This window comes from Procambarus clarkii, chromosome 82 (assembly GCF_040958095.1).
Source record: "Procambarus clarkii isolate CNS0578487 chromosome 82, FALCON_Pclarkii_2.0, whole genome shotgun sequence".
In the NCBI taxonomy this organism is placed as follows: Eukaryota; Metazoa; Arthropoda; class Malacostraca; order Decapoda; family Cambaridae; genus Procambarus; species Procambarus clarkii.
This window is the reverse complement of record NC_091231.1, coordinates 5,161,805-5,188,117: the sequence shown is the minus strand read 5'-3', so window position 1 is coordinate 5,188,117 and position 26,313 is coordinate 5,161,805. Positions and strand designations below refer to the sequence as shown.

The 26,313-nt window shown below is 42.9% G+C and overlaps 1 protein-coding gene and 1 long non-coding RNA gene across 4 annotated transcripts in view; one reads left to right on the top strand and one right to left on the bottom strand.

Moving 5' to 3' along the window:
* Window positions 1-26,313, bottom strand: part of LOC138358246 (uncharacterized) — a 43,444-nt gene that overhangs the window by 2,485 nt on the left and 14,646 nt on the right. The gene's annotated exons all lie outside the window — the stretch shown is intronic.
* The window catches only part of LOC123764223 (uncharacterized), a 37,546-nt gene that overhangs the window by 4,045 nt on the left and 7,188 nt on the right, over window positions 1-26,313 (top strand). For 2 of the 3 annotated variants that reach the window (XM_069315955.1, XM_069315956.1), the window contains exons 3-9: window positions 32-165; window positions 881-1,073; window positions 1,968-2,120; window positions 12,741-12,848; window positions 17,106-17,306; window positions 22,804-23,166; window positions 24,913-25,083. In XM_069315955.1, the coding sequence (XP_069172056.1) occupies window positions 32-165; window positions 881-1,073; window positions 1,968-2,120; window positions 12,741-12,848; window positions 17,106-17,306; window positions 22,804-23,166; window positions 24,913-25,083 (1,323 nt within the window). The remainder of the gene's footprint in view (window positions 1-31; window positions 166-880; window positions 1,074-1,967; window positions 2,121-12,740; window positions 12,849-17,105; window positions 17,307-22,803; window positions 23,167-24,912; window positions 25,084-26,313) is intronic. The other variant, XM_069315957.1, reaches the window with a different exon arrangement.

Genomic DNA, 26,313 nt, shown 5'->3' with positions numbered 1-26,313 from the left:
GTTTTAATTTTTTTGTTACCATAAATTTTAGGTTTTGGGTGGCTTTGGATTATGGGTAGCAGTCCAGTTCTCCCAGAGGGATGGACAGAGTCCTCCTATTCCACCAACTACAACCACAGCTCTACCTACGACATTACCCCCTTCACAAAGGAATGGATACCAAAGGTATCATATTATGGAAGGCAATACCATATTGTATATAATGTTGGAAGCCCACTTAATTTTTCATTAGTACTTTTAGACTTTCACTTGAATTCGAGTAAACATGTCTGGCAAGAAATCAGTAAATTGTGCAAGTACAGCATGGTATAGTATTATAGAGAATATTCAGTTACTAAGGGTCTTGTACAGTTGGATTGGCCTCTACCTTGAACTAGATTGAAAGGAAAGAAAGATTATCAAAATTGTCAATTATGAATATAGTATATTTTGATTTAACATCACTTGCATATTCTGGGTAATTTGTTGTCAAGTCCATTAATATATTAGTGTTGTCCAGTAATGTGTAGAAGCAAGACTGTCATTTTGAAAATGTTTAAAGTACTGTACTGTATTTGTTTTGATACCAGACACAAACCAGAAATGGTTAGATAACTTAATGTCCAGTTTAGAAAGGCTAGAAAAAAATTTGTTGGAGTGAATTTATTGTGAGTGTATTTTGTTCATTGAATTAATTACCATGGAGGTAAAGGTGTAGAAATGTCTATTTTAACATAATCATGTTTCTGACAGTATTTTAGTATTTATTTTTGAATACAGTACTAAACTTAATTAAATAAGACATATAATTAAGTTTAGCATTTTAATTTTTCTTGTCCTAAACTCTTAATTAAATGTTAATTTGAACCAATAAAGTTTTTTTTTTTTTTTATTGAAACAGGTGGGACTACCACCATGAATCGATTGAACAAACTAAAGAATATAAAGAGTATGTGACGGCTACCAAACGTTATGCAAGTTGTATTCGAAATCCAAGAATGTACATCATGGTTCCCTGTAGTGTTGCTGTCATGATTGCTACTGGTTTAGTTGTGAGTGGCATCTGCTCGAGGAAAACTTTTACAACAACAACTGTAAGTGTACAGAAGTACCCAAGATTATTGAATAATTGTATTTTAATGACTAACATTTACTCGGTTTCTTTCAGTAATTGATGCATTTCATGACATTAGCTATTACATGTAATTTATTTATTTACTTATTTTTTTCTCCGCAGGGATATTCCTGCATGGACTCTTAAGTTCCTGGCTGGCCCGCTAAGCGTTATTTGTTTCTGTTTTACTTAGGCAGTGTATGATTATTATACAGTGTGACTCGTATGATCGCTAAAGTAAGATTTTGCCACATGTTTTTAACTACTACTACTACTACTGCTGCTCTGTTGAATCTAAGCTTCGAATGTAATGCTGTAAGTCGTTGAATGTGAGTCATCTCCCATATCAGGAACGGTTGAAGGCCACGTGGCTAACATTGCAAACCAGGCATGACAGGGTGGATCTCATTGAAACTTTTAAAATACTGTACTGATAAATTTGGAGGATGTCGATCCTGATGATTTCAAACCAATGTACCTTGTATTACAGTATAAATAAATAGATAAAATAAATGGCGAGTCACCAAAATAGCATTGACAGTCCATGGAATCCATGGACTCCCATGGATTCGACGCAGGTTCGAATCCTCGTCACGGCCCTTGTGTATTTGTTAAAAAATGTCAAATGTATCTACGATTACTGTATCTAGTAATCAAATATGTATCTGATTACCTCCCCCCCCCCATAACCACTCAAGATAAAATGCATCAATTTTCTACAGTACACCATTTTAAAAATGGAAGGCATTTTGCACCATTTAGTTCTTCAGATAGTATAGCTGATAAATTATGTGGCCTCCTTTCTTATTTATATATATTTTGTTAAAAGGAAATTTTCTAAGGCTTGTAACTTTAGATTTTGTATTTCTTCCAGGGTCTCTATAGCTCGTTGGGTTTGTGGATAGTGATCCTTCTGATTGCTGTACTGTACCAGGCCGTTGATTGGAAGCCAGACAGTGACTTCTATTCCACTCTAAAATGGGTGATTGGCTTGCAGGTTGGATTGCTGCTCCTGCTAGTCTTACAGGTATTTTCCTAGTTTAGTATTGTACATTTGCTGACCCCTGTATTATTGGTTTGCCATCACTTGAAAATAGTCAGTAAAAATATTATGGATAAAATCTTTTGGATTATTATTAGAGTACCATAACAAATATTAAACAAAAAATATATATACAGTGGAACCTCGATTAACGAGTGGCTCTATTAACGAGTTTTTCCAGTTACGAGCAAGCCACTCGCAGCAAATTAGTCTATTGACGAGCTCGCCTCTATTAACGAGCAAAACCACATGGTGCTTCCTAGCATCTCGCGGGTTCTCGCAAATTCTCGGACGCCTCCGACGCCAGTGTTGTTGTTGTATCGCACACGACAAGCATCCCTCTTGATTTATTTGAGCTTTTCTTTGGGTTTTTAGTGGTTTTGCGACTACAATTTGTAACACACGATGTCTCCAAAGAAGCTGCTTGCTAAAGATAGTGTTGTCAAGAGGAAGTAAGACACAATTACTGTGGATTTAAAGAAGGAAATTATAGCAAAGCATGAGTGTGGTGTCTGTGACTGATCTCACAAGGGAGTATGGCAGGTCCTCATCAACAATTTACACCATTAGAAAGGGAATGAGGAGGTAAGGGAGGATGGTGTCTCTTCTACTGAGATCAGGGAAGTGTTTGGAATGTTTGAAAAGGTGAACGCATTCTTGGAAAAGCTGCCCTGATAAAGCAGTGACAACCCGGTGTGTGAAAATGTTTAATTTATCACTTTGTGATAACACTTTGTGAAAGTGTTATCACTTTCGCAGGTATATGTCGAGCGTGACACACTTTTTCTCTTGAATGCACCCAAACACAGCGCTCAAGCGTCATTTGAGCAAATATTTCTATAAAATCCAATTCTTATCTGATCGACTTGGGGAGTGTATACGTGTTTGCCATGAAATTTCCGTTTTCTCTAATAACCACATTGCCTATTTGGGAGAACGACATTGTATTGTATCTTCGTGGTAAGACCATTATATTGTTGACACAACGAGTGTAATCGACGTAGTTTTTTATTTGGTGCTGGTCTAACGCATCCTTGTGTGACATTTGAAATGAAATTTGGGTGAAATTCGCAAGAAGAGAAAGTCTGCCTGACTCAGAGGTGGATTCTCCTTCCACACCATAACTCCTTTCCACCTCTCCATCGTCTCACTCAAGCCAGCAACTACTCTTCATAAGGTAAAGTAAACATTAAAACACTACAACAAAACATTTATATTTACATGTGCAGTGTTATATTTACATAAAAAAAGTCATAAAAGTATGGAAGTTTTTTGGAGTGGAACGGATTAAATTTATTTCCTTTATTTTAATTGAAATTTGTTTCTTAAGACGAGTTTTCCAGGTAACGAGCTCGGTGCCAGAACGGATTAAAATCGTTAATAGAGGTTCCACTGTATATATATATAATATACTGTAATTTGAATTAAAAGGCTGACCCTACAGTAACTTTTAGTTATACTAAAGTGGCCACTTGAAGCCACCTCTACATGTGACGTCCAGGTCGTGATATGGAATTCTAGAACCCCATATAAAGGTAGAGGTCAGTGACTATCTCGACTTCTTTTGAGGAGGTTTTCAGATTTTGCAAGTGCAATTGTTAAATGCCTCTTGAAAGGAGTTGATAGGAGATAAATATTTAAGAACAATAGGATAATTTCATGACGGTCATCACTGACCTTGTACAAAATACTGTATGTTCCAAGGAGAGGTTTAATGAGAAAAGACCAGATGTATGACAAAAGCAGTAAAGAGCTTTATCAACTAAGCTCAACCTTTCAATGTAAAAATGCAGTTTAATGCTTACAAACATAAGGGCTTAAGGCTAGGTAATGATGATAGCTACAAGATATGAGCTAGATAGTGTTGAGATTGCAAAAGGGATCTGGGAGTTATGATTAGTAAGAATTTAAAACTAATAAATTGATGCATAAATGTTCAAAAAAAGGCAAATGGGTCACTAGGATTTTTTCTCGGAGCATTAGTAATAAAACGCCCGGGGTTATTTTTCAGCTATATCTTGCTCTTGTTAGACCCCATTTGGATTATGCAGTTCAGTTTTGGTCGCCATACTATAGACTGGATATAAATTCACTAGAATGCGTCCAGTGTAGGATGAGAAAATTAATCCTGCAAATTACAAACCTTTCATATGAAGTGAGATTGACAAAGCCTAATTTACATTCTCTAAAAAGGTGAAGAATTATGGGTGACACAATAGTGTAAAAATGGATGAATGTGCATAACAAAGGGGGATATTAATAGGGTACTAAAAGAGTTAACACATAATAGAACACAAAATAATGGGTATTAATTGGATAAGTTTACATTTAGGAAAGACCTGGGGTAAATACTGGTTTGGTAGCAGGATGGTTGATTTGTGGAACCAGTTACCACGTAACATAATGAAAGTAGGATCCCTTGATTGTTTCAAGCGTAGATTAGACGTGTGTAATTACCTAAGTGTAATTACCTAAGTGTAGTTACAGGATGAGAGCTACGCTCGTGGTGTCCCATCTTCCCAGCACTCTTTGTCATATAACGCTTTGAAACTACTGACGGTCTTGGCCTCCACCACCTTCTCACTTAACTTGTTCCAACCATCTACCACTCTATTTGCGAAGGTGAATTTTCTTATATTTCTTCGGCATCTGTGTTTAGCTAGTTTAAATCTATGACCTCTTGTTCTTGAAGTGCCAGGTCTCGGGAAATCTTCCCTGTCGATTTTATCAATTCTTGTTACTATTTTGTACGTAGTGATCATATTGCCTCTTTTTCTTCTGTCTTCTAGTTTTGGCATGTTTAATGCTTCTAACCTCTCCTCGTAGCTCTTGCCCTTCAGTTCTGGGAGCCACTTAGTAGCATGTCTTTGCACCTTTTCCAGTTTGTTGATGTGCTTCTTAAGATATGGGCACCACACAACAGCTGCATATTCTAGCTTTGGCCTAACAAAAGTCATGAACAATTTCTTTAGTATATCGCCATCCATGTATTTAAATGCAATTCTGAAGTTAGAAAGCATAGCATAGGCTCCTTGCACAATGTTCTTTATGTGGTCCTCAGGTGATAGTTTTCTATCTAGAACCACCCCTAGATCTCTTTCTTTATCAGAATTCTTTAAAGATTTCTCACATAATATATAGGTTGTGTGGGGTCTATGTTCTCCTATTCCACATTCCATAACATGACATTTATTAACATTAAATTCCATTTGCCAAGTGGTGCTCCATATACTTATTTTGTCCAGGTCTTCTTGAAGGGCATGACAATCATCTAAATTTCCTATCCTTCCTATTATCTTAGCATCATCAGCAAACATGTTCATATAATTCTGTATACCAACTGGTAGATCATTTATGTAGACAATAAACATCACTGGTGCAAGAACTGAACCCTGTGGTACTCCACTTGTGACATTTCTCCATTCAGATACATTGCCTCTGATTACTGCCCTCATTTTCCTATCAGTCAGAAAATTTTTCATCCATGATAGAAGCTTACCTGTCACCCCTCCAATATTTTCCAGTTTCCAGAACAACCTCTTATGTGGAACTCTGTCGAAAGCCTTTTCTGGGGGGAGCCCCGTCGGCTCCCCGGAGCTTTACCGGCTGATATGCTAATGTCAGACTTTGGCATCAGTCATGTGTATGGAGTTCTAGGGCCTACCGGGGACCACGGCCAGAACCTGGCCCCCTCAGAGAGGCAAGGGGAGCAATGGCCTATAGAAACCCCCGTGTGGTTGGAAGCATTCTATGTCTGCCATCGACCGGGTCAAGCATCCAGAAAGGTAAGCATTCCAAAACAAACCCCTATTCTGGTGAAAATTGCTACCTAAAGCCGAACTAGTGGATAGAACTCTTCAACAGAAAACAAGGAAACTAGTATGACGTCATACGTCACCGCGCCGCTGTCTGCGCAGCTCCCCCCTCCCCGGGAAGGGGGAGCCCCAGACCTCCCACGCCGGCTATCCACCCATCAGTTCTTCGGCTGATGCTATAGGCAACGGTTATGTGCTCCGGCTCCAATGGTTGTTTCAGCACTGTACCTAGAGTGTGGTGTCTGTTTTCTAGGTGGTGCGTGAGCCGGGAGTGATTCTCCAGTACTCGGGCTGCATGCGCCTAGGGTTCCCTTCCCTAGGTGCCCTGTAAGTACTGCCCTTGGGGCTTGGGGCCACCTTCCACAAGTTCCTTGGGTCCTGCCCCTGCTTGGCCGTTTACTGCTTGGTTTTCGGCCGCTCTTTGTGTGCTCGGGTGTTCTGTCTCCCTTGTTCGCCTTAGAGTAAGGGGCAGTTTTTGCACTGGTGGGGCGCAGGGTACTGTGCAGCTTGTCTTTACCAATCATAGCGGCCGGCTCTGTTCCGCTTGGGTACGCTGTCCTCTTGCGGGGTTTTCTTTTTCTTTTTGTTTATCTACCTGGTGGGGGGGTCTGCCTTCGTTCTTGCCCCTTGTGTCCCTTGTGTTCTGAGTATTTTCTGGTGGTACCTCCTGCTAGGTCCCCGTGAGTGTACACGTCCCGGGGGTTCAGCTCTTAGAAAGTTGTTTGGTAGCTTTGGGTGCCGGTTAGCAGTACCCTGCCTGGGATTACCTGAGCGCGAGTCCTCTTATAGTAAACGCTCGGGACCCTGGGAAACCCCTGGGGGCGCGCGGGTCCGATGGATGTGACCCCAGAGTCCCCCCCTCGCTTTCAGCGAGTTTGAGGGTTGCTCTCACCCTTTGTCTCTGGGTGACTCTGTTTTGCCTCCGTCTGCTGCCTGTGGGGTCGGTGACACCTTCGACCCGGAGTCCTGCGAGTTTGGTTGCTCGTTGGGGCTCGGTTACCCAGTTGTGCTGACAAAGCGGGTGCGGGCAGCAGGGGCGTTGCACTTGAGCCTTGGTGGTGGCAACGTTCTTGTGGTTTCCTCCCCGGGAGCCCCGGGGCTTTCCCGTTGTAGTTCGTTTTGGGACTTGGGGGTGTTGGTTGCTTCGGTTCCATCCACGCCCCCATGTCTTTCCCCTGGATCACCCTTCCTGCCTGCATCTGGTTCCTTACCGTCTGTAGGTTCGGGGCGGGGTTTTTGATGGTGTTGAGACTCGGACAGTCTCGGGGAATTCCCCTTCTGGGGTAGTGACGGGGGCATTTGAGCGTGTTCCTCCAGCCGTGTTGTATGAGTCTGCCAGTGGGCTCCCTTCCTTAGTGTTTTCATGGCTGCCCCGGTTTTCTGGTACGGCCGGGGCTTTGGGGGAACGGCTCGGCCCCAGGGCCTGTTGTGTAGGTTCCCGGGGCTGGGGGAGGGGCTGACTTGGGGGGCCTTGGCCCCGTTGGACCCCGTGGGGTTTTTTTATCCCCCTCTAGGCGGGGCTTGTGGTTACGCGGAGTGGGGGTCTTTCCTCCCCATTCGCCGTACGTGCTGTTGGGCGTCGGCCCCTCCCCGGGCTCGGTTCCTTGGCCTTTGAGTCGGTTGGTTCCGTCCTGTGGGTGGGTGTTTCCTCCCACCCCTTTTTGGGACGGTGTTTTCGTCATGTTTCCCCGTTCGATGGGGTTCTGCGTGACTTCTGATCTCGGGTGCGCCTGCGCCTTCGTGTGCCTTCGGGACTAGTGTTGGCTTCTGTGTTCTCGAGGGTACGGGAAGGTTTTTCGCTACTTCCCACATTATTGGAACGTCTGTCGGCTCCTCGTTCTTGTCGCCCTGTTGGGCTACTTGTCGCCCGGTTGGGCTACTTGTCGCCCGGTTGGGCTACTTGTCGCCCGGTTGGGCTACTTGTCGCCCGGTTGGGCTACTTGTCGCCCGGTTGGGCTACTTGTCGCCCGGTTGGGCTACTTGTCGCCCGGTTGGGCTACTTGTCGCCCGGTTGGGCTACTTGTCGCCTGGTTGGGCTACTTGTCGCCCGGTTGGGTTCCTTTTTGGGCTCTTTGCTTCTTTGGCCGGTTTTATTGTTCCTGCTTCCTCTTTTGGCTACTTTTCTCGTGCAGTAGTCCTGGCTGGCGCCTTCCCGCAGAGAGGGTGTGCGGTTCGGCCAGCGTGTTATGCGCATGCGCCGTGGAGTTTGTTTTGGTCTGGGCGGTGTTTCAGTGCTGGTGTTTTGCGCCCTTTTTGCTACAGTGCTTTGCCTCTCGTTCTTCTCCCTGGCTGCGGTATGTGCCCCTTTGCGCCGGGGGTGTCCTGGTTCCCAGTTGTGGGGAGGACACCGCGGTTTTCCCTGTCATGGGTGTGGACCGCCTCCTTCGCCTCTCCCTGCTCTCCTGCGGGTCCGGCAGGGTCCGGCTCTGGCGTCTTCACCTGGCGGTGCTCCCAGGTTCTTCTGGGCACAGTTGAGTCGTGTCAAGTTCGTGCCACCATTCGCCAGGTGAGTTTCTGCGGTCTGGCGTCTTTTGGCCGGGCGATGGATGCGGAGTTGTTTATATACCTGTCTTTATTTAGGTATATTTTTGTACAACTGAGACCGTTCGCACACCAGTGATTGTCCCTTTTCAACCCTTCCTGTCCCCCTCATGTGCATGTCCAACCCATGCTGGAGTCATTCAGGGGACCCTCCTTTTTTAATGTTGTGAGGTGTGGGGGTTGTAGGGTTGGTTCTGTACTCACCTGGTAAGGCTCCTGGCTGTGCTTGCAGGATTTGAGCTCTGGCTCTTGGGTCCCGCCTATCTGGTAGAACTTGCGGGATATGTTGACCAGACCACACACTAGAAGTTGAAGGGATGACGACGTTTCGGTCCGTCCTGGACCATTCTCAAGTCGATTGAGATAGTACCAGTGGAGTGCAGTGGTGCTATTGGCACAATTGGGGAACACTGTATTACCATCAGAGGTCTGTGCTTGTTACACGACCTACTTGCGAGCATAAGCCTTCTTGCTGGTTCGTCCGTGGACTTCCAGGGCGCACTAGCCTGTTTTCGTATTGGCAGTTCCGGCTCGTCCTGGTTGTGGGGGTATGTGGGCCAGTGGACTGCTCCTAGCAGCTGCCTGGTGGGCCACCCTCTGGCCGGTCTAGCCTGGCCTTGGGCCGGGCTTGAGGTGTAACAGAGCTCCCAGTCCCTCATCCAGCAGGTATCGAGCGGGGTTTCTCCGCCGTCGGTCGCCTGGTGCAGGTTTCTGGGCCTGCGGGGTTTTGTCGTGTCTCGGTTGGCCCTGTCTGGGGTCTGCCTGCTCCGTTCTCTGCCTTTGCAGAAGGGAGTTGCTATTTACATGTTTCATGTTGCAGTGGTGCCTTTTGCTGCTGCTGCACGTGTGCATTGGTACCGTGTTTTACGGTGGCGTGTCCTTGTTCCTGTGTCCGGTTGTGAAGTGGCACTTTGCTCCCGTTTTGTGCCTGGGGATTGCGTGGGGGTTTTTCTGTCCCTGCCTGATTGTCCACCCCTGGTTGTTATCCTGGGATTTTTGTGCTTCTGCTCTTTCTTCCTGCCTCTTCTGCAGCAGGGGTGTTCTGCGTGTGTTCTTAGGCGTTTGTCAGCCTGTGTCCTGTGATGTGCTTCTTTGTCTCGGTCTATTGCAGTTGTTCGTACCCCTTGGTTCGGGTACTGTTCTGGCGGCGACCCTTCCGCCTTCTTTGGTTTCCTAGCTTGCCCTGCCGGTTGGGTTTTTTTTTGGGGTCTTGCGATGTCTCGCGTCGACCCGTCGTTTCTTAACTCCTGGCGGGCTTGCATGCTTTGGGGAGTTTTTCTGTTCGGCAGACGTTCCATCTCCTTGTGCCGCCTGGGTTTCGGTGGTCGCGCCAGAGATCTTCCCGCGGCTCCGCCTTTTCCTGGGCTCGGAGGGGCCTTGTCGGGGCTGCTTATGTTCTGCCTCGCGGTCTCGCCTCCGGTTGGTGGTCAGGTGGCTTCGTGGTAGGTGTCCCACCTGTGTGCTTCTCTTGGCGGCAGTATGGGGTATTTTGGCGGTCCTTCCTTTTCCTGTCCCTTCTTAGGTGGTTACTCTTGTTAGCTTGGTTTACTCTCGGCTTGGTTTTCTGGTGGGGGTTGGGGGCCGTCGTCTTGCCACATACTGTCGCCTCTTTTCGTGCGGCGCGGGCGGAGCCGCTTCAGCTTGCTTTCGGTCTTGGTGTTGCTTCTGCACCGTTAGTCAGCTGTCTTGTGCGTCGTTTCACCTCCGGCCTGTTAGTGCGCCGCTTGCACCATCCTGGTCTCTGGTCAGCGTGCTCTGTCTTCTCCTCGGTTGGTAGTGCCCCTTCGGTTCCGGTGTGTTTTTTCGTCGGCTGTTTCCTTTTGGCCTTTGCCTCTGGGGGTCGAGTCGCTGAGTTTTCTTGCTCTTTCGGTTTTAGCGTTTTGGTTGTTCGGTGGCAGCAGTCTCCATCTTTTCTGGCGCGGGGTGGGGCTGCTGCGTTCTGGAGGGGTCCAGGGTTTGTTGGTGCTTCGTTGGTCGGGCCGGGGGGGGTGTCGTTTTTTGTGTTCAGTGGCGGCCCTCCGCTGTTGTTTGCGTGCCACGGCGTTTGGGTACGGAGCGTGTTTTGTGTTGATCCGGTTCTGTTCTTCCCGGTTCGCGGGTGATAGTGTCCCGGGTGGTCAGCCGTGTTCTTGCGGCTAAGCTGCCTGTGTTCTTCCCTCATGCCTGTGGCGTTCGTGGCTTCACTGCTCTCGCTGCTGTCTGGGCGACGTGGCCTTGCGGTCTTTTGGGCATGGATTTTTGGTGTTCGTGCAGGGGCCTTGCTGCTCGTTGTTCTCGTGTTGTTCCCGGGGCTTTTCGGGGCTGTGGCGCCTTGGGTTGGCGTTTGCTGCCGGTTGTCTCGTCTCCTTGGGGGGTGAGTGGTGTCCGCCTCCCGGTTCTGTCCCTTTGACCTTCCTCTGTGGGTAGTTAGCTCCGGGGAGCCGACGGGGCTCCCCCCAGAAAACCAGCGTTGAATGTAATGAAACGCCATTTTCTGGGTGAGACCCGGAGGCTCCCCGGCAACCCTCCCTCCCTCCGGTCGGCGTTTTTTTCGCGTGTTCTGACATCCAGCCTCAGAACTGATGGGTGGATAGCCGGCGTGGGAGGTCTGGGGCTCCCCCTTCCCCCTCCCGGGGAGGGGAGAGCTGTGTAGACAGCGGCGCGGTGACATATGACGTCATACTAGTTTCCTTGTTTTCTGTTGAAGAGTTCTATCCACTAGTTCAGCTTTAGGTAGCAATTTTCACCAGAATAGGGGTTTGTTTTGGAATGCTTACCTTTCTGGATGCTTGACCCGGTCGATGACAGACAGAATGCTTCCAACCACACGGGGGTTTCTATAGGCCATTGCTCCCCTTGCCTCTCTGAGGGGGCCAGGTTCTGGCCGTGGTCCCCGGTAGGCCCTAGAACTCCATACACATGACTGATGCCAAAGTCTGACATTAGCATATCAGCCGGTAAAGCTCCGGGGAGCCTCCGGGTCTCACCCAGAAAATGGCGTTTCATTACATTCAACGCTGGTTTTTTAGGTCCAGATAGATGCAATCAACCCAACCATCTCTTTCCTGTAATATCTCTGTGGCTCAATCATAGAAACTGAGTAAATTCGATACACAGGATCTTCCAGATCGAAAACCATACTGTCTGTCTGATATTATATCATTTCTCTCCAGGTGTTCTACCCATTTAGTTTTGATTAGTTTTTCCAATACTTTCACTATTACACTTGTCAATGATACAGGTCTATAATTGAGGGGGTCTTCCCTGCTGCCACTTTTGTAGATTGGAACTATGTTAGCCTGTTTCCACACGTCTGCTGCGATTCCTGTACACAGGGATGCCTGAAAGATCAGGTGAAGTGGAATACTGAGCTCAGATGCACATTCTCTCAGAACCCATGGTGAAACGCCATCTGGGCCAGCTGCTTTGTTCTTACCGAGCTCCTTTAGCATATTTTCCACTTCATCTCTAGACACCTCTATCCGCTCTGTTGTTCTCTGGAAGTCTTATTGTGTCTGGTTCTCTGAAGATTTCATTTTGTACAAACACACTTTGGAACTTTTCATTTAATGTTTCACACATTTCCTTTTCATTTTCCGTGAATCTGTTTCCCATTTTCAACCTCTGGATATTATCCTTTACCTGCAATTTGTTGTTTATGAATTTGTGTGTGTGTGTGTGTTTACTAGTTGTGTTTTTGCGGGGGTTGAGCTTTGCTCTTTCGGCCCGCCTCTCAACTGTCAATCAACTGTTTACTAACTACTTTTTTTTTTTTTTTTTTTTTTTTTTTTTTTTTCCCAAACCACACACACACACACACCCCAGGAAGCAGCCCGTGACAGCTGACTAACTCCCAGGTACCTATTTACTGCTAGGTAACAGGGGCACTTAGGGTGAAAGAAACTTTGCCCATTTGTTTCTGCCTCGTGCGGGAATCGAACCCGCGCCACAGAATTACGAGTCCTGCGCGCTATCCACCAGGCTACGAGGCCCCTATGTGTGTGTGTGTGTGTGTGTGTGTGTGTGTGTGTGTGTGTGTGTGTGTGTGTGGGTGGGTGGGTGTGTGGGTGGGGGGGGTGGGGGGGGGGAGATGCCTTGTATGGGCCAATAGGTCTTCTGCAGTTTCCACGATTCTTTTGTTCTTGCTTCCTTCCAAGATAAAAAATAAATTTAAATGACCATTGCCAAGTCTCCTTAAATATTGATTGGTGGTGGCATTTTATGTATGTTGGGTCATGTTCCTGTGTGAATGACTTAAAATTCCCTTCAGATTGCCCTTGCTATGTGGGAGTTACGCAGACAAAATAAGACTCGCTGGCCGTGCATAAACATCACCCATTTGTTCACTGTTGAAATGATTCTTCTTGTGACGAGACTAGTAAGTATGTTAAAAAGCTTTACATATGAATTATTATATTTTATTTAATAAAATTAAGTAAATTTAAAACCATTGTTTTAGTGATATTAGGTGTGATTAAAAATTAAGAATATATTTACTGTGTTGGTTTTGTTTATATAATTTGGCATACATAGTACTCTATTTGGCTAAAGTACTCTAAATGGTAATATCTGAATGAATTTTTGGTATTTTGTAATTAATACCTCAAATAACACTGCAATACTGTACTTCATTGAGTGCTCCTATACCCAGTCCAGTGCCCTTCCTGTTATTTACCTGATTTACCCAAGGGTCGCTAACCCTAGTGGCCTTGACGAGGGCAGGAAGCCTGTGGCTTGTCGAAGGTTTTCCCCATTTGCCTTGATGCCCGCTTGTCTCTCCATCTTGCATATCGATCTTTGTGGGGAATAGTGTCAATCTTTTTCAGTCTAGGAAGATGCAGTCTAACCATCCTTTTTTTCTCCCGTCTTATTTTGGTTATCCTGTCTTGGAATCTAATCACGTTTAAGCACAATTTTCCCTCTCCGGAGCAGTGCTGTGCCTCTTATAAAATTTATAATCCCCAAATGTTCTGCAGTCCATTTTTTAATGACTCTTTCTAGAATATTACATGGAATATATTAATGATACGAGTGTATAGTTCAGCACTTTGTACTCTTGGTGTGTGCTGTGGTGGCAGATTAGGACTTGAGCTGGGAACAGTGTCACCTGTGTTGGATTCATTGACACCCATGCCCTGTATATAGTCTTTCACTGTCAGGGTCTTCTAGTTACTATCATCGTTAAGCTCTTGCAATTTTTGTAGAATGTAGTGATGTTCTTGGTGTGAACTCTTGGTGCGAACTCTTGGTGCAAGTAGACGGTCCAAGGGACAAAGTTTGCTGGCATACGAGCCTCCTGTATGTACGTACCTACCTACCTACCTACCTAACCAACCTAACCTAACCAACCTAACCTATCCAAACATAACTTAATATAACCTCTAGGCAACAATATATCTTGAATAATTTGTGCATCTTGAATAAGTCGCTCTACAACATTGTTGCTTGGATCGTCAACTTCTTATGGTCTCTCATGCCACTTAGTTTCGTCTAATTTCGTTATAAATTTATATTATTTCAGAGTAAAAAATTGTTCATGTTCTACATACACCGACAATATAGTGAGTAAATATATCATGTTGACCAAACCACACACTAGAAAGTGAAGGGACGATGACGTTTCGGTTCGTCCTGGACCATTCTCAAGTTAATTATGACACAGTCGACTTGAGAATGGTCCAGGACGGACCGAAACGTCGTCGTCCCTTCACTTCCTAGTGTGTGGTTTGGTTAACGTATTTCAGCCATGTTATTGTGACTCCTCATCTGTAAATATATCATATTACTTCATTACTTTTGTAATGCTAGGAAGCTTTGAGTAAATTTGGGTAGCTTTGGGTAATTAGACGAACCAGGTTTAGAGGTATTCCATTGGCCTGGGAAGTGTTAGTGTTTCCGAGGACTTGGTTGCAGGCAGATGCTCATGGCCGAGCTCCAGGATTATATTGTAATTCTTTGATTGTGAAGTGAGCCAATACTGTAAAGTCATAGGCCTTGTCATGGCAGAGAGGAGCTTAGTCTACCTCTGGAAGGTGTAACTTGTCATTTCTCCAAAATGACTATTTTTTGGACTCAAAAGTGAATAGTACCAAATTCTACTGTCTAATTGGCCATCACGTCTATATATGGACGGTGGTCCACATAGTTTCAGAAAGTTCTAACTAGACAGGATGGAGAATGTGTTGGAGAAAGCCTACTATTTCAGGAGACATTTCATTTGAGCAGTGCAGGGAATGATTTGGTTCTCCAGTGACATGTGCTACTGCACTGTGTAACACATTTGCCAGACAGTTCCAGTGAATTATTAGCAATGATGGTAGTGTTCTAGGAGCCACTGGTTACCAGCAATGAGTGCATAGCAGTGATCTATGGGAAAAAAGAGCCATTCAGTGCTGTAATGGCAAAGCACAGCAAGGGGCCCGAGGTTCTCATTACGTCACTAGCACACCTGCAGCCACTAGCAGGTATTCTGGATTTATGCAAAGCCTTCAATGTATGACCATGTCAATGAGGAAGGAAGCAGCTGCAGTTTGCCTGTGCACCTGTGATAATGCGCCACAGCATAAAGAGCACAACTAAAAACAGGTTTGTGCTAGGACCTTGATGTGTTGATAAATAACATTCTGCCCTCCCCTCCCTCCCTTCCTCTTTGAGGTCGTATTGTTCTGAGAAATAATTTAGAATTTGTGCAGTTTGAGGGACCATTGACTTTAGGGATTATTTTGCCTATGTTTGTTGTTGCATTATTTCAGAGAAATCTAGTACCATTCATGGATTTGTGGTTTAATATACACGCCATGTTGAAGTAAATGGCATTAATGTTTTGCACTTTGAGTTTTGTCCTTATTGTGACTCAAGAAGTGATTGTGAAATAATGTGAAGATTCAAATCTAGTGAGTCGGTTGGCTATGAATTTTTAAATTTCCAATTAGGAGGCTAGTAACAAATTTTTCCTTTTTAATTAAATTTCATTTCATGTAAGCTATATTTGTTACTTCTGTATTGTTCATACATGTATTCTGTTCATGTATTGATCCTGCAGAAGCAGGTATTTGTTTTACACTGGTGACACGCTTGCCCTTCAAGAAGACCTGGACAAAATTAGTATATGGAGCACCACTTGGCAAATGGAATTAAATGTGAATAAATGCCATGTTATGGAATGTGGAATAGAACATAGAACCCCCACACAACCTATAAATTATGTGAGAATCTTAAAAAATTCTGATAGAGAGATCTGGGGGTGGTTCTAGATAGTTTTCTATCGCCTGAGGACCACATAAAGAACGTTGTGCGAGGAGTCTATGCCACGCTTTCTAACTTCAGAATTGCTTTTAAATATATGGATGGCGAAATACTAAAGACATTGTTCACGACTTTTGTTAGGCCAAAGCTAGAATATGCAGCAGTTGTGTGGTGCCCATATCGTAAGAAGCAGATCAACAAACTGGAAAAGGTGCAGAGACATGCTACTAAGTGGCTCCCAGAACTGAAGGGCAAGAGCTACGAGGAGAGGTTAGAGGCATTAAATATGCCAAAACTAGAAGAAAAAGGTGATATGATCACTACATACAAAATAGTAACAGGAATTGATAAAATTGATAGGGAAGATTTCCCGAGACCTGGAACTTCAAGAACACGAGGTCATAGATTTAAACTAATTAAACAAAGATGTCTAAGAAACATAAGAAAATTCACTTTCACAAATAGTGGTAGATGGTTGGAACACGTTAGGTGAGAAGTTGGAGGCCAAAACAGTCAGTAGTTTCAAAGCGTTATATGACAGAGTGCTGGGTAGATGGGACACCACGAGCGTAGCTATCATCCTGTAACTACTTGAGGGAGAGGCTAGGTTAGAATATATATATCAACAGATGCTGTGAGGCACGGACCAGTTCTGGGGTTGTCACACTAGACAATTGGCTTTTGTTTAGAGCAGTTGTCAGATCCTGCAGTGCCACTGCCAGCTTAGTGCTATGGTCGAAGTGCTGGACTAATCTTGTGAGAATTTAAAGGGCATCCTAGCCTCCCATTTACATTTTGTGGAGGCACAAGGTGTGACTGAAGTAAGTTTGTAGATAGAGGTTTGTAATTGGTGCTTCCCAATCTACTAGTCCATCTAGAATGAGATTCATGAATTTGTTGGTCTGAATGACTTTCTCTTCATCTGTTGTCCACTTTCTTTTGTGATCATTAAGTACGTCTTGTTTGTAATTTAGTTCCTTTGGTGTCCATATTATTTGGAAGTCTGGTTTCAGATATGTGGTAAAATTTCCACATGTCGACTATTAAGTATTAACTGTTTAGCCCTTGGAAAATACAAATTCATTCTGTATATTCTTGTCTATTTTAGCCTGACAATGCAACAATATTTGGCATTTTCTGATATAATACATCATCTGTCTAGTATTTTTAATTTATTCCATCTCTAGCATAATTGTACTGTATAATACTGTATTTAACAAATTCTTGAACTTTGGTGTACACATGTGCATGTTTTAATAATATTGTACAGTTTAACATAAAGACAAGTATAATATATAAATCAACCCTTCCAGACACAAGTGAATTTAAGTTTAATGTTGTATAATTTGTATAATGCATTGTATTGTAGTGAAATATTTTTCTTTTTCAGACACTGGGAATATCTATCATCACCTGTTTCACCCACTCTCAAATTATCTCGGGATTTTGGGAGGGCGACATGTGGGATTCACCACGTGTGCGCAATCCTGAATACTATGCACTACCGTGTATTATTGCTGCTCTGTATGGTGTGATAGTTAGTGGTGAAGGCATTGGTTCCCAGTTATTGGGTAAAGTGCACAACCGATTGGTAAGTTAAATATTTTATTGTCGTATCAGGTATTTAGTTATTGGTCACTGTAACTCTAAATTAACACAGCCAACAAAATTCACCTTAGCCATGTTTGTTAGGATCAATGATGACTTGAGACTTAACCAGGAGTCGTGAATTGAAGGGTTACACAACTATCCACAACTGGAACTGAATCTGTTCCACTGCCACCCAATGTTACAAAGTGGATATGTGAATGTTAAGCAAAACGAGCATAAATAAGAAACTTTACAGTAGATGGCATTAAACACATAAGATTTAACATGATGGTGAAAATCATCCAAAATTGCCAGTCCCCACTGGGACAAGAAATATTACCTGAACGAACATGGACACCTTCAAGAGAACTAGATACAGTGGTACCTCGGAACACGAGTGTCCCTGTATGCGAGTTTTTCGGAATACGAGCCGGATTTCCTCGGAAAATGTGTCTCGGAAGGCGAGGGTTACCTCGGAACACGAGTTTGTCGATACGCGTTCAGGCCGACCTAGCGCATGGTGGTATGGCGATCGTCGCCCCTCCGCCCCTCCACCCCTCAGTTTACCATTGTCTCCCGCCCAGTGACTGTCCCTCCTGAATTCTTCACAAGGATTTACAGTTTTATGTCGTTTTTTTGGCCATTTGAGCATAAAAGTTATTATATATCTCGCCATGGGTCTCGAGAAAGCCATTGATAAGGTTCAACCTAAGAAAATAGCTGTGAGTAGAGGCAGTAGAGGATGTCCCTTCTTGATTAAGAAAATGTGTGAAGTATGGGAAGAACTGCAAAGTACTGTTGAAAAAACTCACCCAGATAAAGCTGTAGCAGGCTGTTGCATTGACCTTTTAAATGACAAAGTGATGTCTTACTACAGACAAGTGTTAAAATGTAGGGAAAAACAAGTGTCTTTAGACAGATTCTTAGTAAGACAAAGAAGTCCAAGTGGTATGCAGGCAAAATGTGCCAGAGTGTGCATACCAGTGAAGTCATTACTGCCTGATGTTATAATAGAAGGAGACTCCCCTTCCAAACAGTAACACCTCTCCTCCTCCCTCCTCACATCTTCCATACACCAACAGGAGTCCTCAGCAAGGGTAAGTAATAGCTTGAACATAGTTTTGTAGGTTTCTTTAGATGAATTTGGTATAAAAATTTAGTTTGATGTGGGGTTTTGGGTTAGTCAGGAACGGATTAATTCATTTCCCATTATTTCTTGTGGGGAAATTAGCTTCGGAATATGAGTTTTCGGAATACGAGCAGTCTCCAGGAACGGATTAAACTCTTAAACTGAGGTACCCCTGTAGTTTTCTTCAAGAAGTGCCGGACCAACTGGGCTGTGGTGGGTCTGCGGGCCGCTCCAAGAAACAGCCTGATGGAACAAGCTCGCCCAATTGAAGAAATCGAACAGAGACTGAAGCATTCTTATCAGACTGAAGACAGGCAACTAGAACAGAAAGCAATTCAAGAAATAAAGAAAAACCCAAAATATTTCTTCACATATGCTAAATCAAAAGTGAAAACCACTGCCAGTATTGGACTTATTCGTATTAGTGAAGGTTCATATACTGAGGATGACAAAGAAATTAGTGAAATCCTAAAAAAACAGTGACATGTTTAGCACTCCAATACTCAGCATGAAAGTGGAAGATTCGGACAATTTCTTTATGAATGATAGTCAAACACCTGTAAATATAACTGATATCAACACGAGCGTGGCAGATTTTGAAAGAGAAATTGACAATATGCCCATGCACTCGGCCCTGGGTCCAGACTCGTGGAATTCAATATTTATAAAGAAATGCAAAGTGCCAGTAGCACAGGCACTCAGTATAGTGTGGAGGAAGAGCTTGGACACAGGGGGAGACACCAGATGCTCTTAAAGCAGCAGACATTGCCCCTCTATACAAGGGTGGTAGCAAAGCATTGGCAAAAAAATATAGACCAGTTGCACTAATGTCCCACATAATAAAAGTATTTGAGAGAGTGATCAGGAGTCAGGTCACTAGATTCATGGAAACCAATGACCTCCACAATCCAGGCCAACATGGATTTAGAGCAGGAAGATCATGCCTCTCACAGCTACTTGACCACTATGACAAAATCACTGAGGCATTAGAGGAAAAACATAATGCAGATGTCGTATACACAGATTTTGCAAAGGCATTCGACAAATGTGACAATGTAGTGATTGCACACAAAATGAGGTCAATAGGTATAACTGGTAAAGTTGGACGCTGGATACTCGATTTCCTGTCAAACAGAACACAGAGTAACAGTCAATCAAGTAAAATAGTCAGAGCACAGTTAAAAGCGCTGTACCTCAAGGTACAGTCCTTGCACCACTGCTGTTCCTTATTCTCATATCAGATATAGACAAAAAACACAAGTCACAGCTTCGTGTCATCCTTTGCAGATGATACAAAAATCGGCATGAAAATTATCTCTGCTGAAATTGAAATAAGTTTATTGAGGTAAAATACACACAAAGGGATGAGGTAGCTCAAGCTATTCTCACTCCGTTCAGTACATCGTGTTAATACATACATATAAACACATCACAAACAATTAACATATTACCAAACATTCTGAGAGATAAACATCTACATTTCCTATCTCTGCTGAAGACATTGATAAACTACAAACAGATATTAACAAAGTTTTCGATTGGGCAGCAGAAAATAACATGATGTTTAATGGTGATAAATTCCAGGTACTCAAATACGGCAAAAATGAGGATCTTAAAACATAATACAGTGTACAAAACACAATCGAATCTGCCCATAGTAGGAAAACAGCATGTCAAGGATTTGGGAATAATGATGTCCGAAGACCTAACATTTAGGGAGCATAACCAAGCAAGTATTGCGTCAGCCAGAAAAATGATAGGATGGATTACAAGAACCTTCAAGTCCAGAGATCCCATCACAATGGTTGTACTCTTCAAAATCACTTGTGTTGTCCTGTCTTGAGTACTGCTCAGTACTCACTTACCCCTTCAGAGCAGGAGAGATTGCTGAAATAGAGGGAATACAGAGAACATATACGGCACGCATAGACGAGATAAAGCACCTAAATTATTGGGATCGTCTCAAAGCTCTCCAAATGTACTCGCTAGAAAGGAGACGAGAGAGATACCAAATAATATACACATGGAAAATACTGGAGCGACAGGTCCCAAATCTGCACAGTAAAATAACAATGTACTGGAGTGAACGACATGGAAGAAAATGCAGAATAGAACCAGTGAAGAGCAGAGGTGCCATGGGCACAATCAGAGAACACTGTATGAACATCAGAGGTCCACGGTTGTTCAACGTCCTACCAGCGAGCATCAGAAATATTGCAGGAACAACCATGGACATCTTCAAGAGGAAACATGATTGTTTCCTTCAAGGAGTGCCGGACCAACCGGGCTGTGGTGGGTATGTGGGCCTGCGGGCCGCTCCAAGCAACATCCTAGTGGACCAAACTCTCAAAAGTCGAGTCTGGCCTCGGGCCGGGCTTGGGGAGTAGAAGAACTCCCAGAACCCCATCAACCAGGTAAGTCAAGCCTGGCCCCAGGCTGGGCTTCGGGAGTAGAACAACTCTCGGAACCCCATCCAAGTACAGGTCAGCTTCTGGTCTCTCATTATATGATCATAGCACTTGCCTGTGTCAACATTAAGGTATTCACTATGTAGGATTAGTTTGGTATTCTTAAATTTTGTATAGAGATTCTTTACCTTTGAGTATACAGTATTTTGCATGAAAAAGTAATTTTTGTCCTGGCTCCCAAATTAGGGACAAATATATGATTTTGTGTATGTTCATACTTTTTTGAGACTAGCCTACTTCCCTTTTTCTCTCTCCCCCCCAAAAATATAACTCGGATGTTAATTCTGTTAACCTGCATTTTGAGGGTTAACGTTAGTGCAATAATATTTATTTGAAATATAATTCCATGTTTGTACATTATAATGTATAAACATTATAATTCATGTTTAAATACAGTTACCTGCCAAAGCCGTAACTGCCAAAACTGTGCAGAGTTTCAAAATGTGCTTGGAAAAGATCATAAAACGCAAATGGGGAGGACCTTCGACAAGCCGCCGGATTCCTGTTCTTGGCAAGGTCACTAGGGTTGGTGGCCGTCAGGTAAATACCTGGTTGGTTGATTCCTGGTTGATGGGGTTTTGAGAGTTCTTATACTCCCCAAGCCCAGCCCGAGGCCAGACTTGACTTGTGAGAGTTTGGTCCACCAGGCTGTTGCTTGGAGCGGCCCGCACGCCCACATACCCACCACAGCCCGGCTGGTCCGGCACTCCTTAAAGGAAACAATCATGTTTCCTATTGAAGATGTCCACGGTTGTTCCTGTAATATTTCTGATGCTCGCTGGTATGATGTTGAACAACCTTGGACCTCTGATGTTCATACAGTGGTCTCTGAGTGTGCCCATGGCACCTCTGCTCTTCACTGGTTCTATTCTGCATTTTCTTCCATGTCATTCACTCCAGTACGTTGTTATTTTACTGTGCAGATACAGAGGACCTGTCCCTCCAGTATTTTCCATGTGTATATTATATGGTATCTCTCTCGTCTCCTTTCTAGTGAGTACATTTGTAGAGCTTTGAGACGATCCTAATAATTTAGGTGCTTTATCTCGTCTATGCGTGCCGTATATGTTCTCTGTATTCCCTCAATTTCAGCAATCTCTCCTGCTCTGAAGGGGGAAGTGAGTACTGAGCAGTACTCAAGACAGGACAACACAAAAATTTTTGAAGAGTACAACCATTGTGATGGGATCTCTGGACTTGAAGGTTCTCGTAATCCATCCTATCATTTTTCTGGCCGACACAATACTTGCTTGGTTATGCTCCCTAAACGTTAGGTTGTCAGACATCATTATTCCCAAATCCTTGACATGCTGTTATAATAATACATGTATTTTTTAAATTCTTTCGGATAACTTGCACTACCTTTATATCAGCCATTTGTTATACATTTTTATATTTCGGATAATATTTATCCGAAATATAAATCCATATTTATTTGTACATTATAATAAATATTAAAAAATAAATATATATATATATATATATATATATATATATATATATATATATATATATATATATATATATATATATATATATCACTAAGAACTCTTTGACCCGGCCAGGATTCGAACCCATGCCGTCCAGGATCACCCCTAAACGTACACAGTACCGTGACCACCGCACCAATGATCTTTAGACGATCATTGGTGCGGTGGTCACGGTACTGTGTACGTTTAAGGGTGATCCTGGACGGCATGGGTTCGAATCCTGGCCGGGTCAAAGAGTTCTTAGTGATATATGGCTTGCGCGTTCATGCAGCTTTCTCACATATATATATATATATATATATATATATATATATATATATATATATATATATATATATATATATATATATATATATATATATATAATATTATAAAAAAAATAATTTATATTTATTTGTTGAATTCTTTCAGATGACTTTTACTACCTTCATGTCAGCCATTTGTTATGCAGCCCTGGCTGTTCTTGCATCTCCAGTATTTGTGAGGGCTGTTATTGGCCCTTACAGAATGCCTCTAGATGAGATGATTCTTGCTATTGCATCAAGCATTGTGAGCTTTTTGCATACCATTGCCTGCTTGGCTTTCCCCATTGGTGTGAGAACACCTCCACACTTTATCAGGACAATTGCTGAAATTATGTCAGAGTTTTCTATGAATGAATTCAACATTAAGGAAGTCTTATCATCATCATCTGCTGCAATGTCAAGTGCTGCTCTGACCCTGAGAAGCAAATTCCGAAGATGTAACACCTTGTATTGCAATATCATATCTTCAGTAAGTACAGTACTGCATTATATACATTAATACTTAAAACAATTGTTTTCATAACAGTAACATGTAAAGCTGCTACTCAGAATGTTAAATAATTTGCATCCTTCTTGAACTTTTGAGTTATTCTGGCCCAATGTATGGGTCGGTTATAGCCTAAGCCAAGGGCTGCAAATATGTAATAATCGCCAACTTTATTTGACTAAAGCTGTGACATTGAAGCAAGGAAATTTTGTAGCTAAACTACCACATCTACCCCTATACTAACTCTTTAAGCTAGTACACTGTGCTCATCCCAGCACAAGAAATTACCAAATACTGTACACTCAAAAATTATATAAATAATTACTATTGATCCCATATCATGAGGCGATCCCAAGCCTCCAACCTTGGACAGAAGCACACATTCAGACTGCTGTAAAGAATAAAATAAATGTTTTATTTTAATAAAGGTACCTTTTGATACCTTTATCATCAAATTGATAATATTTATAATTGATATTTAATTTATACCTTTGATCAGGTATCAAAGGATACTTGATAACCAGGCTGCAAGCAGCTGCATTAAACAGCCTGGTTGATCAAACCAGCAACCAGGAGGCTCGGTCAGAGACCGAGCCCCAGGGACGCTGATCCCGAAATCGTGAATGGGTAGAACAGGTTGATCTACATTGATATTCCTCTTGTGATTGTCAATTTTCTTTATATACTGTACTATATATACTGATTATGAAACGGTAATTCTTTTTGCATCACGTGTGACTCGGTTACAGTAGAACATGTAAATTGTTTTTATAGCGATGTATTAAGATGGTAAAAATGAACATACTTGGTTACCTGGTAAATGCACCAGCAACAAACAAAATAATAGTTAAACTTCAATGTTTTAACACATGAATTCACTCTTGTGAAAAATTTACTCCTCGCTGATGACTTGCCTTATGGACTATTTTAGTGCTCGTTGCAATTGAAAATCGCCTTCTGTGGTCATGAACATGCTTACTGTACCACAAGTGTTAGGGTCTTGTCTTTCTGATCTCACCACTTGATGAAAGCCACATAGTTTTTCTCTTGTGACTTTTGGTACTGGGGGTGTGGAGAGATTTTATTATTATTATTATTATTATTATTTTCTACCACAGACGTGGCAGAGATGATTGCTGCATATGACAGTCCATGGAGTGAAATCTGAAAAATATCTTTATTCTCTACTAAATTGAAACAAATACTTTTTTTACTCTTGACATTAATCTAAGCATGTTTGTCCAGGGTTGGAGGCCAGGTGCTTGGGATAACCTCATGAAACTTTGGATTTGTGTGTAGTGTCATGGGGGAAGGGTTCGACCCCCATGGCCCCCTGTTTACACAGGATCGACTCTTATTCTGAATATTGGCAACTTCTATGAAGTCTGATTTTTTGTAGTAGTTAGTAGTAGTACTGAATGATATGATCGACTTGAGAATGGTCCAGGACGGACCGAAACGTCGTCGTCCCTTCAATTTCTAGTGTGTGGTCTGGTCAACAAAGAAATAAATGTTTCGTAAAATGCCAATATCAGTACACCAGCAAAAGCCTGAATACAAGTGAGTTTACCCTATGGTGCATCTCCACATAATTGCTTCTGTTGGTGTACAAATGTATCCAAGGAAAAGCTTTGTGAAACGTCCTGTAATTTTCTTCCCGATTGCTTTAGTATGTAGCAAATAATTTTTTTTGTATTCATGCTCACTTTTTTTTTTTTTTGTCCTCAGGCTCTCTCTGTTCTGGCAATAATACTTCTCGGTATTGGAAGTGGTGGTTACGGTGGTACTCTGTGGCCAGGCATCTTGATGCTGTGTGGAGATGTTGCACTCTTCTTACGCTCCCTGCCAGAAGCCTTGTCAGAACTGGTTTACCATCATTACAATGAAACCAATTTGTTGGTAAGTATGTGAGGATGAGACTGGTGTATCTACATAATATGTACAATTTTTAAATGAAATAAAGTACTGAATATACTGTATGCTTTTTATGTAAAATTATCTCTAGTTAGGCTATTGAGTTCTAACTTGATTGCAGTGAAAGTAAAGTACAGTATTTTGGAAAGAATGGTAATGTCCTAAGTAATATATCTAAAATTAATAGATTTATTTAAACATATCATGGCTTAATTTTATCCTTTGCTATTCCTGAAAAATCTATCATTACCAGGATTCCATTGCTATAGAATGCATGCTATATACTCTTGAAATGGTTATACAAAAAAAAATTTGAAGAAAACTTTAACAATTAAGACAGGATTAGATAAGCTTTGGCGACTCGTAGCAAAGCATGAACCTCGCACCTTGCATCCAGTGGGCAGTCAAGTGGCATTTGGAGCTCCTTTTCTTGCCAAGGGCTGAAGGACAATAATGACCGTTTGAGAAGTTTCTCTTGACAGAAAGGAGAGTCTGAGCAATTGTTCCCAAAATCTTTAGGCAGGGCCTCAATGATGCAACAGGCAAAGTTTGGCCAGAATCTCATGACTGTTTTCACTTACCTAAAAGATTTATGCAGTTGGCTCACAGGCCCATGAAGCTTGCCCCTCTGGCAAATTTGCCTGTTCCTGTGACAATGTTATGATTTTTTTCTGGGCTCTTTGAGGGGAGCTTCCTGATGGCCTTGCATAATAAAGCTGTGATGGGCCCTGAAATGAGACCTCCCCTGAATCACCCTCATTAGTCCTCACCTATGGCAATAGTGACAACAGGTTGCCCACTGACCAGCAGCTGCTCGATTAATTGCAGATACTCTACCTCAATGGTTGTCTGTCATTGAGGTATGATAGACAAACATCATACAGGATATGAGGTATAACTTCATATCTTGCTAATATGAGGGATGCTGTGATGTCAAAACCACACAGACAATGAAGAAGCAACTGTCTCGCTGAAGCTGCTCCTGAATAAGCTTGCTACAGCGAAGGACAGACCAGAGATTACAGTTTAATGTAACGAGTTTAAAGTAAGGGTTTAATGTTAACAAGTGTGCCTCTGAGCTCATGATCGATGGGTGGCAGGTCTTGACCCTGGGTTATTAGGGCTTTCACCTAGTGGTGGTGGCCTGAAGAGTTGGACCAAGGATCTTTCACCAGTTGCCATATATATCCTTTCCATTTTGTCATTTAATTTATT